General features: G+C 35.3%; 1 protein-coding gene and 2 pseudogenes across 1 annotated transcript; all 3 read right to left on the bottom strand.

The window, feature by feature from the left end:
* Positions 1-7,465: 7,465 nt before the first annotated feature.
* On the bottom strand, positions 7,466-8,917 carry LOC120122686 (annotated as a pseudogene).
* Positions 8,918-11,179: 2,262 nt separating this feature from the next.
* Positions 11,180-12,920, bottom strand: LOC120122807 (linamarin synthase 2-like). Its single transcript, XM_039141887.1, has 2 exons — positions 12,331-12,920; positions 11,180-12,249 (listed from the first exon to the last, which is right to left on the bottom strand). Exons 1-2 carry the CDS (start codon positions 12,833-12,835, stop codon positions 11,321-11,323), a joined length of 1,434 nt encoding a protein of 477 aa, XP_038997818.1. The 5' UTR covers positions 12,836-12,920; the 3' UTR covers positions 11,180-11,320.
* Positions 12,921-14,152: 1,232 nt separating this feature from the next.
* Positions 14,153-17,465, bottom strand: LOC120122394 (annotated as a pseudogene).
* Between the last annotated feature and the right edge of the window lie 3,724 nt (positions 17,466-21,189).

Genomic DNA, 21,189 nt, shown 5'->3' with positions numbered 1-21,189 from the left:
ATTTGGTTTGACTGGTGTTGCCAAGGAGAAAGGGCTTGTATGGATTGTGTATGTGCAAGAAATTCACTAAGGAATAACATTTCAGTCGCGACAAAGTATTTCGCAAGGGCAAGTGGAATAGAGAAGATAAAGACATTGAGGAGCAGATTTATCTCGTCAAGGCAAGGTTTATCTTGCAAGTCTGAAGCGGATATGACGAAACTTCCTATGTCATATGATAGTTGTACGACTACCCTCACGTTCTAGCAAGCCCTCAAGATTCTGACAACAACCAACCACCTTTCTTTTATAGCCTGGATAAGATAATAACGGGTTTTTAGGGAATCTTCACTTACGCGAAAACCTAGGAAATTTCCCTTTATAAATACTCAGCCACAATCGCCAAAAAGAAGAGGCAAGGAAGTAAAAGAGCTTTAACTGAAGCGTGAGTGAGCAACTGCAGTGTTTCCCCACCGTTTTCCAACCTACCGTCCTTAGTGTCCTCCATATTCAGGCTATAGTAGAGTGGCGATCAGGCCTCGAGAGAGGTTGACTGCTAGGGCAGGCGCGGTGTTGATCAGAGATGTCACGACAGAGCCCTTGGTTTTGGGAGTCGTTCTTCCTTTGTTCTTAATTTCTTACGTTGTTTAGTGTTGTAGTAAAATGATGATACTTTGGTTGACTTTTTTATAACACCATGAACTGTCTTACTTGGTGTTAATCTTTGTTTTTCCTAAACAATTATATGTTGCTTTATGAATGATGAATTATGATTTTTCTCATGTTTGTTTTGTTCATTGTTTAAATATATTGCCTTGACACTGTAAGAGCTTTGAGAGATTGCCTAGGATCTTGGTGAAACACGTCTTGATAATGTAAGAGCGTCGAGAGATTGTTTGTTGTCTAGATATTGATTCTTAGATTCGAGAGAATTAAGATAGATCTACGTGAGCAATGGAATGGATCCGGGATGGCGATGTTCTAACTTGTCTACCTTAGAGATAAGGAGAGGGTTTCAATCGACTAAAAGGGATAGACGCTAGAGTAGGATAGACAACGATTATAGTTTACACTGAGAGGTATTGTTATAACAATAGTCTGACAAACCAAGGGTTGTAGTTAATGCTGAGTAGTATTGTCATAACAACTATCTAAGAATACTCAGTAATCCTATCGGGCAGTTTAAACATGTCATAACAATTCATTCTGGACATAGAATAATTGCTTGTCATAACAAAAGATTAGCATAATTGCTATGTGAAAAGTCAGAATATGTGAGGTTGTTTTGAATATATTTGAATCAACACTTGTCTTTGTTTTATTTATTTCAATTCGATAGTTTTGCATATTTATTTTGTCTCAACCAAACTTTTCTACAATCAAACTTTATAATATTTTCTTGCTTTATTATAATAGTTTTCTGGTTTGACAAGACTGTAGGAATTAGCTTGTGAGAACTAGTTCTGGTTGTGGTAATGCTTAAAAAGAATCGACCAATCCCTGACAAGATGATAACTCACTTACCCTATATTACTTGATTCGATTGTGTATACTTGTAAAGAATTGCTTGCCTTAGTATATACATTTACTAGCGATCAGTTGCCACATTGAACCCAAAGAATCCATTGCTGCTTTGATCCCAGCTCCGCGATTTGAAATAGCAGATTTTTTCCCTCGTGATAACATGTAAGCGTAAGTTTCTAAGAAAAAAGCCCAAGAATTTGTATCTTCTCCTTCAACAAGGGAAAAATAAATGGAAGTATGTTGCGATTACCATCTTGGACAACTGCCAATAGTAAAACTTGCTTGTATTTTCCATACAAGAATGTCCCGTCGATTTGGACCACGACTTGGAGTATTTCACAACATTGCTACATTGTGGGTAAGCCCAAAAGAGCCGGTAGAATTGGCATCAATCACGAAGCACTCGATCATTATGGTATGCATGGCAAGTTTCGAATTCAATAATTGTCCCAGGATTCAATCTGCGCACCACCCTAAACCAACTTGGTATTTCATTGTAAGATGCATCCCATTCGCCGTGAAATTTTTTAATGGCATTCTGCTTTTCCTTCCATGCTTTCCTATATGAGACGATATACCCATACTGCGATTGTATAGCTGAAATCAGTACATCAATAGCTATATGGGAGCTTTCTTTTACCATAGACATGATGGCTTGGTAGATAATGTCGGAGTCCAAGTTGGGATGACCCTGGTTGATCCTTCCAACACAGCATATGTGAGGACTATTGTATATAGTTAGTTCCCATATATTATTTTTCATGTTCCTCTTCGATACATGAACCATGTAATTGCATCGGTTATCACGTTGGACACAGTGATATACATACTTTTCATTGGTAAAGCGCTCGACTCTGGACTGAACAAAATTACGAATATTGTAATTTTTAATTGCCATTTTCGCTTCATATTTGCATGAAAACACCATTCCTTTATATAACTCACCATCATTGACTGATGAGTTAAATATATAGTCACCGACATTAGGCATATCCACAAATTATGGCCCGTACATTGCACCATAGTCAGCTTTATACATGTGTGATGGAGGTTCAGTGTGTACTATATTTGTGGGAACTTCATCTATATCATCATCATCGGGGTCTATGTTGAACTACGGTGATTCTGGATGAACGAATAGTCCGATCTCAGCACTATCCACACCTGACTCACGAAGGGGTTCTTCTGGTAGAGATGAGGGTTCCTCCTTAATGTCGACATTTAGGTCGAACAAGCTGGTAGTTGTATGCCTTCCCCTTAAACTTGAAGGAATCTCGACATTGAGGTCGAAGAAGCTCGCGGTTGAATGCCTCCCCCTGGAGATTGAAGGTATCATGTCAAATGGGTACTTTACAGATTGTTGCGTCGAGGGCATCTCCATATTCAGGTCAAAGAAATTGGCAGATGAATGTCTTCTCCTTGAACTGGACGTGATGTTTCCATACGGATTGTTTGTGGAGTCACCTCAGTACAAATCGTAAGAAGTTGCTGATGAATGTCTCCCCATTAAACTTGATGGGTTGACACCATGATATGGATTTCCTATTAACGAGTTAAAATCATTACATATTACTTGAGTTGGGTTGTAAACTTGATCAGATTGTTGAGTCAGTCCATAGTGGGAGCATAATGACATACCATGAGCAGCACACACTTCAACAAATTTCGCATACATCTCTATATTGGTGTCTAAATAATGATTTTGAGAATCAACCATCATAGCAACATCGTCGTCGTTGGATTGTTCGAACGCTGTATAAGTTAACGAAAATATGCGTTTGGAAATCTATACTGAAGTGAGGACAATCTTCTAGTACTTCCAACATGAACATTCCTTGAAATCTCCGTTATCAGCTCCTCAAGAGTTATGTTTCTCTTGTAGGATATTTTGATAGAATGATTTTATGCGAACACGACCCCAGTTTCATCTTCCCGAATTTCTCCATCATAGTAAACAATAGCTGAAATACATGTCATTCTGAGAGTTTGAAAGATTGAGAGTCTTATATCTGCAAAAATGATAGTTGAAATATACCTAATTAAATAAATAGTATATGAATTAAAATATAACTTAATAAAAAATTTAAAAATTTTCACAATAATTTAAATAATATAATTTTATATTGTTACCGTATCGGCAAAAATATCTCGACGTATGATCCCACTTTCTAATTTTACAACCGTAAAAAAATAATACAAAATAATTAGTACAATGAATTTTTTTTCAAATAATCATATATAAAATAAATAAAAAATAATTTTACTTTACAACAAAAAATCGAAGGAATTGGTGAAGCAAAAGTATAAGGAATTGATGTGGTGATTTTGCATAGAAGGGGTGTTATTTTATAGGCGAGGGGAGAGTTTAAAGGCCGAGATTTTTGGAACCAATAATAAAAGGCACAGATGGTGATCCGCGCCTTACGTACGTGTGTCAGATACCCCATAAAGGCACGAACAACGATCTGCGCCTGTCATTACGCGGTGCCAGCTCGGACGAAACCCTGAAAAAGCACGGATGACAGAAAAGGTGCTAGATCGATAAAATTAGGCGAAAGGGTGTCTGACATGTAATTATTTCCTATCATTGATATTTCGGTAAAATCACCTTAGAAACGGAAAAAATCAGTTAAAGCTCTAGGGCTCTAGGCATCCTTCTCTCTCCCCTTTGCGTTTCTCTCGAATGTTCTATGCTATTGGTTACAGGTGTACAACATTCTCCTTAGTTGATGTTATCTGTTGTGGCATATTGTTGGTCTCGGGAAGTTCTATAGTGTGGAATCTTTAATATACGGCTAAAGAAATATGCTATCGAATTTGTTATTATTTTTTAACAAAACCGGTAAAAAATACATAAAGCATTATTATTTCTATCGGTTTTGTTATTATTGGGTTAATTACCGATATTGGTAAACGCGGTAGAAAACCTGGTAGAAAAAAATAATGTTTTAGGTAGCGCTTTACCGGATATGTTACAAAAACCGGTAAAACGCCCAATAATAACAAAACCGGTAGAAATAATAATGTTTCCAGTAATTTTTTACTAATTTTATTAAAGTAATAATAACAAAACCGGTAGCACCTTTTTTTAACCGTTTAATAAGACTGGCGTACATCATCATTTCTCGTTGGTCTCCTCTAGCAGCTTATCTTCCTTCTCTCAAATATTATAAAATAATATTTATTTAAAAAAATTTAACCAAATAATAACATATATATACATTCTGCCGACGAAATTACTAAAACCTACGATTTTTAGAGAAAATAATATTTTTTACTACTGAAGTCATTTGATGAGTTTTCTCATTTGATATACAATAATACACATTAATGATTAGATCAAAAAGTGGCATTCTAATCAATATGGATTGGTTCAAGTGGTAAATAGTTTTATATCGCTCAAACATAGTCTCATATTCGAGTCATTGTGTATGCAGAAAATCTTTGGTGAGAGACTATTACTCACCAAAATCATATGTGCGATACAAATCGTTCTAAATTAGTTATTTCCGAATTTGTTAGTGCAAATCTTTAGAAGTACAAGAAAAAAACATGGGATTCTTTTCCACTTCCATCGTGTCTTCCCTTTCGTTTGTTTCTGTCTTTGTGTTTTAGAGTTGTGCTGGGTTTGTCCGAGAAACGTGTCATGTCCGGAGCCAAACAAATAGTACAAAGATATTCTAAAGGCAGAGTAAAAGTTCTAAGGTAAACTACTCTTAATGTCATTAAACTATTGAGTTGATTCTATTTTGATCATTAAAATAAAAATTTTATAAATTAGGTCATCAAAGTTTCAGTTTTGTTTCAATCAAACGACTGAACTTTAATCGTATGTAAATAAAACCAAACTACTAGAATATGTAAAGTTGCATACCGAAATTGAATGACCAAAACTTAAACTTACCCCAAAAAATTAGCCTTCATTTAATATTTAACCATATAATGACCTGCTTATTACAAATGATTAATTTAATGTCTCAATTATCACTTTTAAACTCTATTGACCTAATTATAAGCTTACTAATAATAGAGAAGTCTGATAAATTTACAGGATATTAAAATGAAAAGATACATGAAAAAACATATTAGAATAATTAAAATATATTAAAAAAATAAATACAACACAAATAAATGCTATATATAAATTTATTTACGTCTAAAAGACCATGTAAAATATTATAATGATAAATTTATTAAAAAAAATCAAAACTTTCTTTTTTACAACCAACCCCCGGTTCCTTCATTCCTCCTCCTCCCTCTATTTTCTTTCATTCTTCTAACTTTCCATTAAAATCGTTCTTTAAAAATTTAAAATTATTATATATTTTAAATCTTTTATGTATCTTTTTAATATATTTTTTTATCTCTAAAATTTTATAAGTTTATCATATCTTAAAATTTTAGAAATTCACCGCTCAACATAAAATTATGCCGTTGATACAACTAATCATCCACCGCCAAAAGAAATAAAAAAAAAAACACTTGCCACTTAAAACATATCCTCTACAGCACCACATGCATTTTGTTTCGATATATAATTATAGATATTATTAGATAACGTAAGGATTTACATTTAATGCAATTTTCTTTTCTTTTGTCAACAATCTTAATTAACAAGAAAAATAAATGCAGTGTTTTAACAAAATGTCATCATGCTTTCAACTTGTGATTGAGTGGGTAGATGAAGAAGCAGAAAAGGATCTAGGCACTCTATCCATAGTTGATTTGACGATCTTGAATGCTAGGTGAAACAACATTAAGGGGTTCCCTTCATGTTATCTAAAATTTTAGTTTATGAATATTATTGGTAGGTTGTAATTTAAAATTATGAGCAAGTTATAAGATATGGGTTTTTCTTTCTTAATAAATATGATTTTTTTCATGGATCGAAAAGCGTTTAACCCTGATTTGTAGGTTTCATTAGAAACTTTCTTAGATCTTAGGAGAAAACGAGTACACCACAAAAATTAGGGAGAAGCCCAAACAAAGCTGCAACAACACTATGCCAACATCAGACTAGACAGGAGCAAAGCGTTGTTCCAAACCTGTAAAACAAAACCAGCAGACTCACCAAGTAACTCACTCCCCACATACTTGACTTGACCATCGAAACACTAGAAGAGCATATCATTTAAAACCAGCCTTAACAAGATCTTCACCCTTAAAAATACCTTCCTTGGAGTAAAACCTATACTAACCTTCCCACTAAGAAACTGCAAGAACTAACACACATCATACTACATGGAATATTATTTTATTGAAAAAATTTTCTCTAAAACTTTAACAAAATTTTTCCTCTAAAACTGCATGGTGCTTTCGGGTTAGAGAAGTCTCGGTCGAGACATAAATGAAGTAGGGGAGATGGAGAGTGTTTCATCTTCGATTGACAATGGTTTGAACTTCTTCGTTCGTTGAAGGTGACGTTCGGAGTGATGATCACTGATGAACGGTTGTCAGCGGCATGGGTTTAAGTCTGCAAGGTTCATGGTTGTAGAGAAGATGGAGTTATGGATGGAGTTGTGGAGAGGTATAAAAAGGGGTAAATTGATATTTTATTCCTGAACTATTTTAAGTTTACAAAAGATCTATGATTAGTAATTTATTTAAAATTTAAAGATTAAAATAAAAATTAAATTTTTTATTAATGTGTCATGTCATCTCAATTATCAAATTTTAATAAAACAATAACGTAAGTGACCAAAACTTATGTTTTTTGAATTTAATAACCATAGATTTATAAAACTCAAACAAAAATGACTAAATAAATAATTTAATCTTTAATAAATATAAAAACAGAAAATACAAATTATATTTTATCTTTCCTCTTTATTTTTTCCATTATCCATCTTTATCTTTCCCACAAAAAGCCCATTAACCTCAAAACATACAAAAGCAAAGGGGACAGGTGTAAGATACATGGGTAGGCACATATGCAATGCTTCCATGCATCTTATTTTACTGCTCATCCGTGATTTATGGCCTCCTTCATCATTCTATCGAAGTTGGTAAGGGAAGAACCTCCGCAACAAACGGCAGCTTCAGCTTTGTTCTTCCAGTCCAAGGCCTTTCGCCTTATCATTTGACCATTATCTCCTTCCATCATCTCTTTAACAAGAGCCTCCACATCTTCAGCCCTTACGTTGGGGTTGATTTCCATGCCCATGCCCCATGTGGTGCATGAATACCGACAATTCGTATGTTGATCCGCGAAGAAAGGCCAGCATATTAAAGGCACACCTTCGGTGACGGCTTCCATTAAAGAATTCCATCCGCAATGTGTCAAGAAAAGCCAACCGCTGGGTGGGACAACACTTGTTGTTGGGTACACCAGCTTGTTATGAGACCCCTTTCCTTTATCTCCTTCATGAATTCTCTTGCCAAAATTGCTGATTCATCCATCACAACATCCGGCCTAACTACCCATAAATATGGGTATTTACACTTTGCAAGTCCCCATGCAAATTCTTTCAGATGCTTCTCCGACATCACAGTTATGCTTCCATAGTTCACGTACACAACTGAATTGGGTTCCCTTTTGTTAAGCCATTCTATGCACTTTGCATCTTCTTTCCATAGGCTTGAGTTCATCGACTTGGATGGGCCGTCAGGCATGTGCCTGACGAGCAAATGAAGTGGTCCTGTTGTATATATTCGAGGGAATGTTGCAGCGATTGCTTTTAAAACTTCATGTTCGAACTCATCGAATGTGTTGAAAATGATTGCTGATGCTTTTAGGCAATTTTGTACTTCGGATCCCATGAAATCAAATAAGATATCATATGGATTGTTGGCTCTAATAAAGCTTGGCATATCTTTGAGGCGAATGTTACTCATTCCAGGGATCCAGTCAATAGGTTTATCAAGAGTTCCATCGCTGAGAAATGTTTCATCTGACACCACAAAGAGTCAAATCTTGATTTCTTTCCAGACAATTTTCATAGATGTGACGTTGAATTCTTGAAATAAAAAAGTACTTACTCTGGAATGGAAATATGCCGCTTTTAACTAGTTCGGTGAAGTGGAGATATCCCATGAAACTGCAAGCTTAGGCAGTCCAAAACTGAACTTCTGGTATGCCAAGTACTTGAGCAGCCTCAATAGCAAACCTCATAACTCCATCCGAGACTATGCAAGTAGCATTGGGCAGTTGGGGCGTGGAGTTAATCTTAGACAGTAGCTCTAAAAATGGTGCCAAGCAATTCTTTCTTGTCGAATCAGATAGAGCTCGAACGTCCTGTGTTGCATCACTATTGGATGATGGCAGTCCATCCGGGATCGTTTCGAATCTGAAATCGGGCAGCCCTTTAACGGAGTCTGGCCCTTTGGACCTGATCAAACGCCTATGGTTGAACTCGGTGTTAACAAAGGATATGAATAAGCCTCTTGAATGTAAGAGCTGAGCCAGTTGCATCATGGGAAATTTAAATAGGCACTATGGCTTATTAGGATAATATATATATATTAGTCATGGCTTATTAGGATATATATATAATATATATATATATATATATATTAGTCTCGACTTTTATTTAGTTAATTCATTTGAGAAGATGACATTACACAAGCCTTAAAAAATTGCCTACAATATGATGTCAGCTATGCTCTAATTTAGGAGTATGTGTTACTTCATCTCGTTTGGGCCGATCTGAATCATTTTACTATTATTGAACTTATGGTATAATGGTAAACTATACTCTTTGAATTGAAGTTTGGTTTCAATTAGACCTCATCAACTGATTTTAATAGTGAAAAAGAATATTATTTTTTAAGAAATTATGGATTCGAACAATTGCATAAAGTGTGTACGTATTATTAATTGATTAAATTTTTTTAATAATTTCCGTCTAACATCACGTACTTCACTTAAAACCTATTCTGGATTGAATCTAGATCTGAACAGGTCTGCAATCCCATATTTCTGATAATTCCTTTATTTATTTATTTTGAGAATATGTTTGTACTATTTGTTTGCATTCCAAACAAGATCAGGAATGATCGGTCAAGAACAGAAATTTTCTTTGGTCACCAATCTGATTGTTTGGGTAGATTGGATGAACTCAATCATAATTTATAAAATACCAATACTAAGTTTTTTTTAATAATTATTATTATATATATATATATATTACAATTAGTGCAAAATTTTTAATTATATCATTTTTAAAATAAAAATAATAAAATAATTGAGTGAGTGAAAATAAACTGTTAATATTATCTCATTATATATATATATATATATATAAATGCGGTTAAAATATATATGATGTGATTAAAATATAGATATATTTAAGATTCAATCATACATACACAATTTTTAGAATAATGGTTAATAACATAATTTTTAAATATAATAGACACAAATAAAATTTCTTTATAGATATTATTATTAAAATAAGTAATTAATTAGAGAATATTCTGATTTCAAAATAAACATATATCTACCATCAAAATGTCAATCCACAAACACAACAAATAATATACTAAATACAAATAAGTTAAATCATAAATTTTATCCATGTATTATACTTTATTTAAGAATTTAATTTTTCTTTTTACTACTATTAATGTCGTGTCTTATAATAGGGTAAACTACATCATTTCATCACTCAATTTTATTCTCTCTCCTATTTAACTTATTGTACTTTTAATTTTTTCAATTTAACCACTCGACTTTTGTTTTGCTCATATTTTGGTCACTATATGATGACACGGATTATTTTATAAATATTTTCATATGATGTCGTATTATTTATTAATATTTTAATGCCACATAAAATTATAATAAAAATAAATAAATAAAACCCAAATTATACCCTTAAATTTAAACCTAAATTCTAAACCCTAAACCCCAAATCATACTTAAACCATATATCAAACCCTAAATCCAAATTTACAACCATGCCCCACCCTCATCCTTCTACCGGTGGGCAGTGGCTCATCGGTCATTGTTCTAGTTGTTATTTGGAAACCAATTTGATTAATCGATTTCAGCACTGAATTTGTTTACTAAAGAAACCAACAACATGCTCGCATAATTTCCAATTGAAATTGTTGTCCAAAACAGTGTTGTAGCACCGAATTCCATGTGCCCAGTTGACATGAATGCCTCGACTATTCTTATTCGGTGCATGAGTTGCTTCTTTACACTTCACTTCAATAAAGCATGTTACCATAGTGAATTATATTGAAATCAAAAATACGATTCTCATCTAGTGCAAGAAGGTGATGCCCCAATCAAGCCTTGTGTATGTTTGATAAATATGGATTAAAACGCGGTCATAAAAGGCTATGGTGGAGAGCATTGAAAGGCTCCAGTCGAAACTAAAAAAGGTGAAGAATCAAACTGTCGTCGATGAGCCGCCGTCCACCGACAGGAGGTTGAGGCTAAGGGTGGGGTGGGGTTGTAATATGGGATTTAAGGTTTGGTATATGGCTTAGGTATAATTTGGGGTTTATGGTTTGGATTTAAATTCAAGGGTATAATTTAGGTTTTTAGTTTGTTTATTTTTATTATAATCTTATGTGGCATTAAAATATCAATAAATTATGCCACATCATATGAAAATATTTATAATATAATCCATGAAATCATAGAGTGACCAAAATAGGAACAAAACAAAAGTTGAATGATTAAATTGAAAATTTTAAAAGTATAGTGAGTAAAATAGGAGAGAAAGTAAAATTGAGTGATGAATGGTATAGTTTACCCCTTATAATAAATACATTAAATAAATCTCTAATAAAGTATTTACTTCAAAGTTCAGAAAACGTAGTCGAACCTTGCTGCTCAACCGTGAGTTGGGTCTCCTTGATCGAATCAACCGTGACGTAGGGTCTCCTTGATCATTCGATCAAAGTTGATAAGGGAATATCCTCCAGTACTTACGGCAGCTTCAGCTTTAGTCTTCCATTTCATGGCCTTTTTCCTTTTCATTTTCCCATTATCACCTTCCATCATCTCCCTAACAAGTGTCTCCACATCGTTACGCTTTACGTCAGGGTTGATTTCCATGGCAATACCCCACGTGGTACACGAATATCGACAATTCGTCTGTTGATCAGCGAAGAAAGGCCAGCAAATTAAAGGCACACCTTCGGTAACAGCTTCCAACAAAGAATTCCATCCGCAATGTGTCAAGAAAAGACCAATCGCTGGGTGGGACAGCACTTGCTGTTGGGGACACCAGCTTGTGATGAAGCCCCTTCCCTTGATTTCCTCCGTGAATTCTTCCGGTAAAACAGCCGACTCACCGATTACGACGTCGGGTCTAACTATCCATAGAAACGGATACTTGCTGTTTGCGAGTCCCCAAGCAAATTCTTTTAGATGATGATTTGACATCACTGTTATACTCCCATAATTCACATACACCACTGAGTTGGGTTCCTTCGTGTTAAGCCATTCGATGCAGCTTGTGTCTTCCTTCCATAGGCTTGAATATAATCGGTCGTGTTGGATTCCGGGTGTGTTAATGTTCCTACTGAGAGAGGCAAGCGGACCAATTGCGTAAACATTGGGGGATTTGTCTGCAAGAACTCGTAGCACTTCTTTGTCGAACTCATCGAAAGTGTTTAAGATTATTGAAGATTTTAAGCATTCTTGTGACGCTTCCATGATGAAATTCAACATGATGTCGTTGGGATCGGTCGTTCTTATAAAGCTTGGAATATCCTTGAGGCGCATAATAGGCATACCAGGGATATCAATCGGCATCTCAAGTGTTCCATCGCTAAGGTAGTCTTCATCTGCAAGGATTAATAACATCAGATAAATAGAAAATTAAGTTACAAACCGAAAAGAAAACCTAGAATTTGTATTATTGTGACCTTTGAATGGAACGATGCCTCTTTGAATAAGTTCTTTGTACTGAAGATATCCCAGAAGGCTAACAGGTGAAGAAGTCCAGAGTACAACATAAGGCACCCTAATGACTTGAGCAGCTTTGGTTCCAAAATTCATGATTCCATCATAAACTATGCAAGTAACGGGGGGCGATTCGGGTGAAGAATTCAACTTAGATAGTAGTTCCAAGAATGGAGCCAAACAAGTTCTTTGTGAATGGCATACTGCTGGAATGGACTGAGTTGCATCAGAATCAGAAGGTGGCAGCCCATCGGGAATGGTTTCGAACCGGAAATCCGGCAGACCCTTAATGGCTTCTTCACCTCTAGACCGGATGAATCGCCTATGGTTGTACTCGGAGTTGACAAAGGTTATATGGAAGCCTCTTGAGTGCAATAGCTTAGCCAGTTGCATCATGGGGTTAATATGGCCTTGTGATGGGAATGGAAGGAATACTGCATGTGATTTAGTGGATCCAGTTGAAGCCATCTTTGAGCAAATAAGCAATGAACTGAAGTGGAACTTCAAGGTATATATGATGAAATCTCACTTCCTAACTTGTGGTAACATTCATATACAGAACATGAGGGGATAAAAACAATAACGCAAAGGGAAATTATGGTGTAAAATAATCGGATTATGATAGTCTTCATGCATGTCTCTGTCACCTGTTATTGTCGAACTCGCAATCCAAACCAAGGCAGGTTTCTGTCTTTTATTGATGAAGAGATAACATAGATAATAGAGAACGAGACGCTACAACCAACCAAAATTTAGCTGATGTTCAATCCTCGTTAGTTTAAAGAGATGGTGTCCATAACCATAAATTGAACTTGCTTGGATTGTGGTCGGAAATCTTTTATTTTTATTCGTCTTTTCTTTGTATAGAGAGTTAATTAGGTAAGATAATATTAAAACTAAATTGTTTTTGGGTAAAGTACACAAATGCTCCACCAATTATAGGATATTGCATTATTGAGTCCCTCGACTTTTAAAAGTTATTAAATGGTCCATCGACTATAGGTCATTGTTTTGTTGAGTCCCTCGATTAATAAAAGTTATAAAATAGTCACTCGACTATTCATATGTTCTAAACTCATCCTTTTCTGTTAAAAAATTGAAGGTCGTCTAAGTAGGATGTTAACTTGCTAATTGGGATATGATAAAATCATATTGTGATGATGTCTACTGGCATCATCGTTGCTTTCAAGCACTGGCATCGTCGTTGCTTTTAAGCACTGGCTCGATGATATAATGTTTCAAGCACCGACATGATGGCATAATGTAAACAAAAAGTCAATTCCCAAAAAATAGATCTAATAGTTCAGGGATCATATTTTATTATATATCAGTCAATAAGTTAACGTCTAGCTTAGACGGCTTGCCAATTTTCTAACAGAAAATGATAAGTTTAGAACATATGAATAGTTAGGTGATTATTTTTTAACTTTAAATAGTAGAGAGACTCGACAAAACAATATCCTAAAGTCAGGGGCTATTTGTATACTTTATCCATTATTTTTATATTAATATATTTTTTGACAGTAAGTTATTAGTATGGGTAAATACATCCATTGAAAATTAACTTTACTATATTCATTGTAAATTAACTTTACGTGGCTTGGTTCAAATGAACATCTATTTAACTTCAATACAAAAGGACTATTATTTACAATTGATGTACAAAAGAACTATTATTTATTTACCTACCCTTTTATTCTCTTCATAATTCTTGTACATTTACAATTGCCCTGCATGTGAATATAAACAATACATGATCCATCTCTGAAATCTTCATTTCCCCCCCTCTTTTATGGCAACGTAAGGTAAATAAATGGCTGACTTATATGATTAGAACAACAAATGTTTAAACCGAAGCAGGGAAAAAAGGGAAAACTCTATATGACCAATGGCTGCTCTTCCTTTGAATTCCAAGGTTTGTGTTCACTGCTGAATCCCTTAATTAATTAGCAGCAACCACGTTTTGGAGCAGTAACTCCAAGTCACTCAGTCTGCGTACACAATCAAAATCCTAAGAATAAGAACAAAAGTTGGCAGGAAGATATATAAACAGCCAGAAATGAAATGGCGACATACATACCTCACTTTACTCAAATCATTGCTATAGAATCTGTAAAATCCTGAATTGAAATGGAAAAGAACTCAGTTACTCGGTGAGCAAACCATTGAACTACAAATTGTCAGTCATGTTACTCAAACTACGTTTGTTAGTGTTGGTATTTGTGCGACACGGGTATGTTCAATTTTTTTCAAGTTTTTTCCGTGGAATCGGAGGGTCTCGGAGAGGTATATCCCCATACATGTGTTCGGATACGCATTGGACGATAATGCTTCAAGAAAAATGACGAGTCGGAGTACCATAGGCTGTTATTATCACTTCTAGACTTTACCTGGTCAGCAGTTGAGGAAGTGTAGGTAATCACACATGACATCCCAGCTTTTGTTGCTGCCTGCACAGATGGAATAAGTTTGCTTAAAGTTTTAACCATGGTCAAGACACTTGTTCCAAACCAGATTTGAAGACAATTTCATTAAAAAAGGTACAAAAACAAAATCAATTTGATACAGATTTGGCTATGATTAATGAAATTGAGTCATTTTATTATGGCCAAGAATTGTGTAGAATGTAACTCAAACTCAAGAAAATTTATTTGAATATTTCTGATGAATTGAAGATAAACTGCAGATTGTTCCAACTGTTAAACCAAATTCAGAAGTCATCGATCTAAAATTAACATGGTATCGATTTTCCAGAGAATAGTAGCTTCACCTGAAGACCAATCACACTATCCTCTACCACCAAGCAATCTTTCTCTGACACACCTAATCTCTGCCATAGTAACATTTCTAAATCAGATTCTGATATAGCAACCAAAGACTGAATATGAGAAATACGAGCAAGGGATATACAGAATTCTCTAGTATGTTACCTTCGCAGATGTCAGATATATCAATGGATCTGGCTTCTTCTCCTTCACATCATCACCTAAAAGCATAAAGAAATGAGATTAAGAGTATTAAGGATAGAGATCACCATAAAAGAAAAACAAAGGGAAAAAATGACATCAAAATGGGCCATAAAATCTCAGCAACGACCTTTGCTTAAACTAACCAGAGGGACAAAAGATCAAAAGACAACCAATAAGGTTATATCTTTATGTACAGGAAAAGTTTAGGAGTTTAATTCATGTTTAATCAAGGTTATTTATTTAGCTTGTCTAGAAGAATTTCATGAGAGGGAACTCAATTCATTTAGAAGAATTGCATCTGAAATTTGGTTGATTATTTAAAAGAAAACTGAAGAATTCCTCTAGCGAGAATGCACCTCATTTATCTATCATGAAGCATATGCTGACTTGTGAAAGAACTGAATACATGTTTCGATTCAAATAAGTCTAAAGCACATCTAAAAACCAAACCAGCAGATGAAGAAGTACTCAACATACCGGCAAGGAAGCAATCAAGACCCCCAAATCGCTCCTATTAATGGGGAAAAATAATAAGGAAACAGAAGTGAGGATATTTGCTGATCAATAATGTATATTGTATGGAATCAAAACTGTGGACACTAGCACCAACTTGCAATGTGTTGTTGTCTGCTTTCAGCTAAAATTCTCACAGTTTTGCCTCGCAAGTGATGTCTTTTGTGGGACAATACTCTGAGATTCGTGAGTCGAAGCAGACAATATCTTGCAAGTTGGGTGCAGATCACCACAAGAACATACCATTCCGATAAGGTTCTCAAGACAAGTACAACTGAACTTTTAGTTGCTGCAGAGCAAACCGCTAGCATTTTACCCTGTAAGAGTGGAGAAAGAAAGTGGCATCAAAAAGAGCTGAATAGAGGAAATTCTGCACGATCCAATGCAGCCAAATATGAAGTAGTTCAATGAGTTGACAAGAAGAGAGAAAACAGAAACAAAAGCCTGCATTGCTTCAATTGTGGAATGAATGAAAAATTGAAAGAACATGAAGATGATCCTCAATTAAAATGATAAACAAGTAGTATCTTACAGCAGCCTTGGCCTCATCCAAAAATCTTAAAACTCCAGGTCTAGGCTCCACCTGATCAAAACAATACCACTCTCTTTAGAATCAGAGAAGTGAAGGATAAAAGAACCGCAATGCAATAAAGTGTAATTTCTACTTACTTACAGTTCCAGATTTGATTATTTCTTTATACCTTTCAGTCTTCCAGTCCTACAAAGATGTAACAGCACCGCATACATGAGCTCTTGAATAAAGAGAATTCCATAGAGAAAAAAAAGGTAATTCCAAAACAAAGACCAGATTAAAGCCTAATTGGACCCTTGTTTCCCCCAACTTTATAAATTCACTTAATTCAAAAGGAAATGATAATCATCACTACTACATTACATTGAGATAATAATGATAATAAGAGTCTATATTTCAATGTCGATTAATAAAAACTAGAAGTAGAAAAAATTAATCAGATGGCGAGATGTGATTCATTGACAGTCACTACATCTACATCCAAACTATAATAATAATACCTGAAGAGTGTCAATTAACTTGGCTCGTTCCTCGTCACTCTCAGAAGGCGTTTCAAATATGGTAGAGGATGGCCATCCATGCTCCTTGAAATACCTTCAGAAATACCAAAAATATCCATTAAACCCATTACCCATCAGCAACCAAAAAAAGTAGGACAAATAAAAGAAACCCAGAAATATCAAAAGCAAGAAAAGCAAGAAAAGAAGAAAAGAAGGAACCATCTCATCTTGGGTTTGCCACCACCAATCAGATTCTGTAGCACGTCATAGAAATCAATGTCCCAACTAAGGGGTTGTGAAGAAGGAGGGCAACGCACATTGAAGTGAGCGAAAGCATCGTTGTAAGCTTGGCGGTGCAAGTGTTCGGATTCTAGAATGACACCATCACAGTAAAAAATGAGAGCTTGAAGAGAATGTGAAGCTGAGACCGAGAGTCGTCTTGGCTTTGTGGTGGTGTTCGTTAAGGAAAGTGACGATAGCTTTTTGGTTTGGAAAGTGAGGAACTTTGGGGAGTAAAAGAAGAGGGAAGATAAGTTGGAGGATAGGCTTTGAGGAGAGATAAAGAGCGTGGAGTGAGACGCCATGGCCGCTTTGCTTCAGTGGTTGGTCTAAAATGGAGAGACTGAGTTTTCGAGCTAAAAAGGAGGTGAAATTTGGCGGGTTTGCTTCGTGTGGCTGAGGATATCTCTACAGTCTCGAGGCTGCTTTTTAAAGAATTTAACCGACATAGGTTTCAAACTCTTTTTTATTAGCGAAGTGCAGATACAACCCTTCCTTCGGAGTTCGTAAAAAAGAAAATTACCCTTGCTTTCACAAGTTTCAGTGAATCGGATTCAACTTCTATCTTCCTTGCTCCAGTGTCTTCAGCTACACCATGACCCTCCTTAACCAAAATTCACTAATATTCTTCTTACAGCCTGCAATTACTTTCCCTTCATCAGTTCTTAAAATAACCCCAATACCTGCTTCTCCTACTCTATCGATTATCCTTCCAACACATGCCTCAGGAACTGGTATCTGACTTTGTACGATCTCTTTACATCTAGTCTTCCTATTTCCCACTTCCCATCATGTTTAATGCAACAATCATTCCAATCATTTGTAATTGAACCTTCCGTACTCTATTCATATTAAGAATTGAAAGTAACCAATTAGCAAGCTTAGTCACATGTTGTTTATCCATATTATATTTATTATATTTGTACCCCTCTGGATCCCTTCGCAAGTCACGTCCATACCGGCACTCCTTCGCCAAGCCTACTGAAATCTCCGGAAGAATTCCTTCGTTGATATAGGCCTCTAGAGACCCATGTCCTCCGGTAAGCCATGATCTTTGACATGACTTAGGTTAAATTCACATGATCTACCATTGTTAAATCTATTATCAATCGGTTATGTTAATCTACCTTATCAATAGACGAATAGTTATCATGACTCTAGGTCTGACACCGACACTAAGGATCATTTTAAAATCCCTCGTGCAAGGACAAGGTGCTTTGAGACTTCTCTCCCTCATATGGTTTTCTCTCTAGAAAGAGGACACTATCAATTATCTTAACCCGGTCATCCGCCGTAAACTTACCGATTGTAGCTCTCCGCCCAAATCAAAAGGAGTGAACCACATACATCCATCACAATTTGATTATTACCATCATTAATTAGAGTGGTAAGCGTGGAACTACTTCCTTGATCGAAAAAAATACTCAAGATGAACCCCCAAGAGCAAAGTAACCAGTGCTATCCCTCATAGTCTTCCAAAATTTCCCATGATACACTTAGTTTTCCCGACCAAAAGTGGCAAATTGTATACGTCTGGTGTACTACCAAAGTTTCTCGCAACTTCACAACTTGTAGAAAGAACCGTGAAGCTTGCATGCACAGTTCCAAGCCCTCAAGCAACCCAGCTACATCTAGAATAGCTTAGCCAGCAACAACAAGGTTTGATTCATAAAACCTCTTTAAGAGTTGCTAACCTCTCAGTCCCAAAGAAGCATACAACGAGGAAAAGAAAAAAAGGGGGGGACAAAGTGGAATATGTGCCTCAACATGTCTTCCTCACTCCACCAACATTTCCCAACCACATTCATATTTTGTTTCCTTCATGGATGCTTTGACACATTCTTCTTACTCTTTCTATGAGTACTTATAATTTGTTGACGATGTTATCTTGGGTTTTCTTCCTACAAAGAACATTCTTTTGGCTTACCCCAACCTGGCTCCCGCACGACTTAACTTGATTGTGTGGCATTTGGGGATAAAAAATAAGGTGAATAAACTAGCCACATAACATGGAAAAATTAGCTCGTGTTGTTGTTAAACAGCAAAGGCTAATAAATGTGTTAAACATATAGGTCAAGAAGAAACATATATTGCTATCATGGATACTCATCACTACGATGTTATCCTGTTTCCAGAGGTAGTGTAGAAAGAAATCAGTGAAGATACAAAGAGGGATCTCTCTAGCACGTGCAAGTCATACAATAGAATCAACATCTAGCATATAGTGACAGGAAGAGCTATTGCATCATTATCCTCTAGACTACTTCTTATATAGGTAACTTTAGTAATCACTATACAACCTATAATCACAAGAGTAACCTCCCAAACAACTCTCTGAACTATCACTCAGTAAGGTATGAAGAAAATATCCACTTAACTTATTGTGTAATGTTGAGTTGTCTCTAATACACAAAAATGTTGAAGTTCTTCTTTCTCTGCTTAAGCACTGGAATCTTCCAATGACCTTTTTTCTCTATTAATCCTCCATAAATATTTATAGTCTCCGCTATGTAGCCATAGCACTGGGATGTCTTCATTGTGTAGAAACAGCGTTGAGATGCTCCTCTTTGGCCAAGAATGTTGAGTTATCTTCACTATATTTTGATTGAAAGGATTTTTTTACCATCACCTCATTATCCAACCAGAATAGTTGAGATGCCTCCATTACAGTTAATTAGCATGAATATATCTTTACCTATTTTCTATAGTAAAAGCATTGAGATGCCACCTCACTCCTTGCAGACTCTTTAAGGGCTAAGAGTTTCTTCCACCCTAAGCTTAAGGCTTATGTAATTTACCCAATAAGACGAGTTTCCTTCGTTTTACCAATAAGAGTTCATACATTGTGTTTTAACAATCATCGAGACGTATTTGCCCTAGCAAAAAGGTCCCTTATCACTTCTACCAAGGCAAAGATTCCCCAATTCAACCTAAATTGTTTCTCTAAGAGCATGGATATTTCATCGCTCCACCTGCAGTGCCACTAGGGTTGGGTTACCTCCTTTATCAACTGAGAGTGTTGAGATGCCCTTGTTTCTCTTTAAATAAAAAGACTTTCATGTTATCTTACTATTAGCAATATAATTAGCAGTGTTGTTAACAATGTTTTCCTTGAGTTCCATGCCAATCGATGTTGTGTTCGTGATGATGCTACTGGAAATGCGTTGCTTCAAGGTGAAGAGCATGGAGATTTATATTCATTTGCTATGAATAATAGTTCCTTTGAATTCAATGTTGCAGAAGCCAATGCTAGCTTAGTACCTACTTCATTGGATGAACTCTGGTACAGGCGTCTTGGTCACCCAACTGTTGATACTTAGCAAAATTAGCTAGTGAACTAGGCATTAAAGTTTTGTAACATCCCAAACTACGGGTTAGTGACTAAATTGTAAAACTTTAGAATTTGGTGATTAAAGTAGAAAAGTTGAATAGTTCAATGATTTATTTAAAAATAATTCCTGAAGGGTTATTAGTAATTATTAAAAGAATTAAAGGGTAAAATGGTCATTTAACTTGGAAATGATAAAAAAATGATATATATGTATGTGGGGATAAGGATAAGGAGAGAGAGCCAAGCAAAGGTGAGTTTTTTGATTTCTTGATTGTTTGTTGATTTTAAGTTTGGGTTTTGATCCTTAGGTGATACTTAAGCTTAAGGAAAGCTTAAGTTGCCTTAAAATCAAAAGGTGGAGAAGTTATGAAAGATTAAAGAGAATGGGTTTCTAAAAGAATTTCTAAAAAAGAGTTTATAAAGGAACTTTGAGATGAAATTTGACTTATCCTTCATAAGAATAAGAGATTTATGAAGTTAGAAATGATTTATAACAAAGTTGAAAGTTTAGTAAGATTCTTAATTTTAAGAATCATGATGAGATATGGAAGATAAAGATGGTTTATATGGATATAAGTTGGTTTAAGTAATAGTAGTTGAGTTTAATGGTATGAAAGGAGCTTTATATGAGGAAATTTAATGAAAAGTTGTGGAATTTTCAGGTGAAACCAGTTTATTATTGACAGGTGCATTGGTAC

Source organism: Hibiscus syriacus, unplaced genomic scaffold, assembly GCF_006381635.1.
Source record: "Hibiscus syriacus cultivar Baekdansim isolate YM2019G1 unplaced genomic scaffold, ASM638163v2 tig00110387_pilon, whole genome shotgun sequence".
NCBI classification, from domain to species: Eukaryota; Viridiplantae; Streptophyta; class Magnoliopsida; order Malvales; family Malvaceae; genus Hibiscus; species Hibiscus syriacus.
This window is presented reverse-complemented; position numbering and strand designations above follow the sequence as displayed.

Bases quoted from the DNA above. Each gene is read 5' to 3' on its own strand.
- LOC120122807 (XM_039141887.1), bottom strand. From the start codon at position 12,835: ATGGCTTCAACTGGATCCACTAAATCACATGCAGTATTCCTTCCATTC. The intron at 12,250-12,330 runs GTCACAATAATA...TAATCCTTGCAG, and splicing joins AGGCATCGTTCCATTCAAAG to ATGAAGACTACCTTAGCGAT.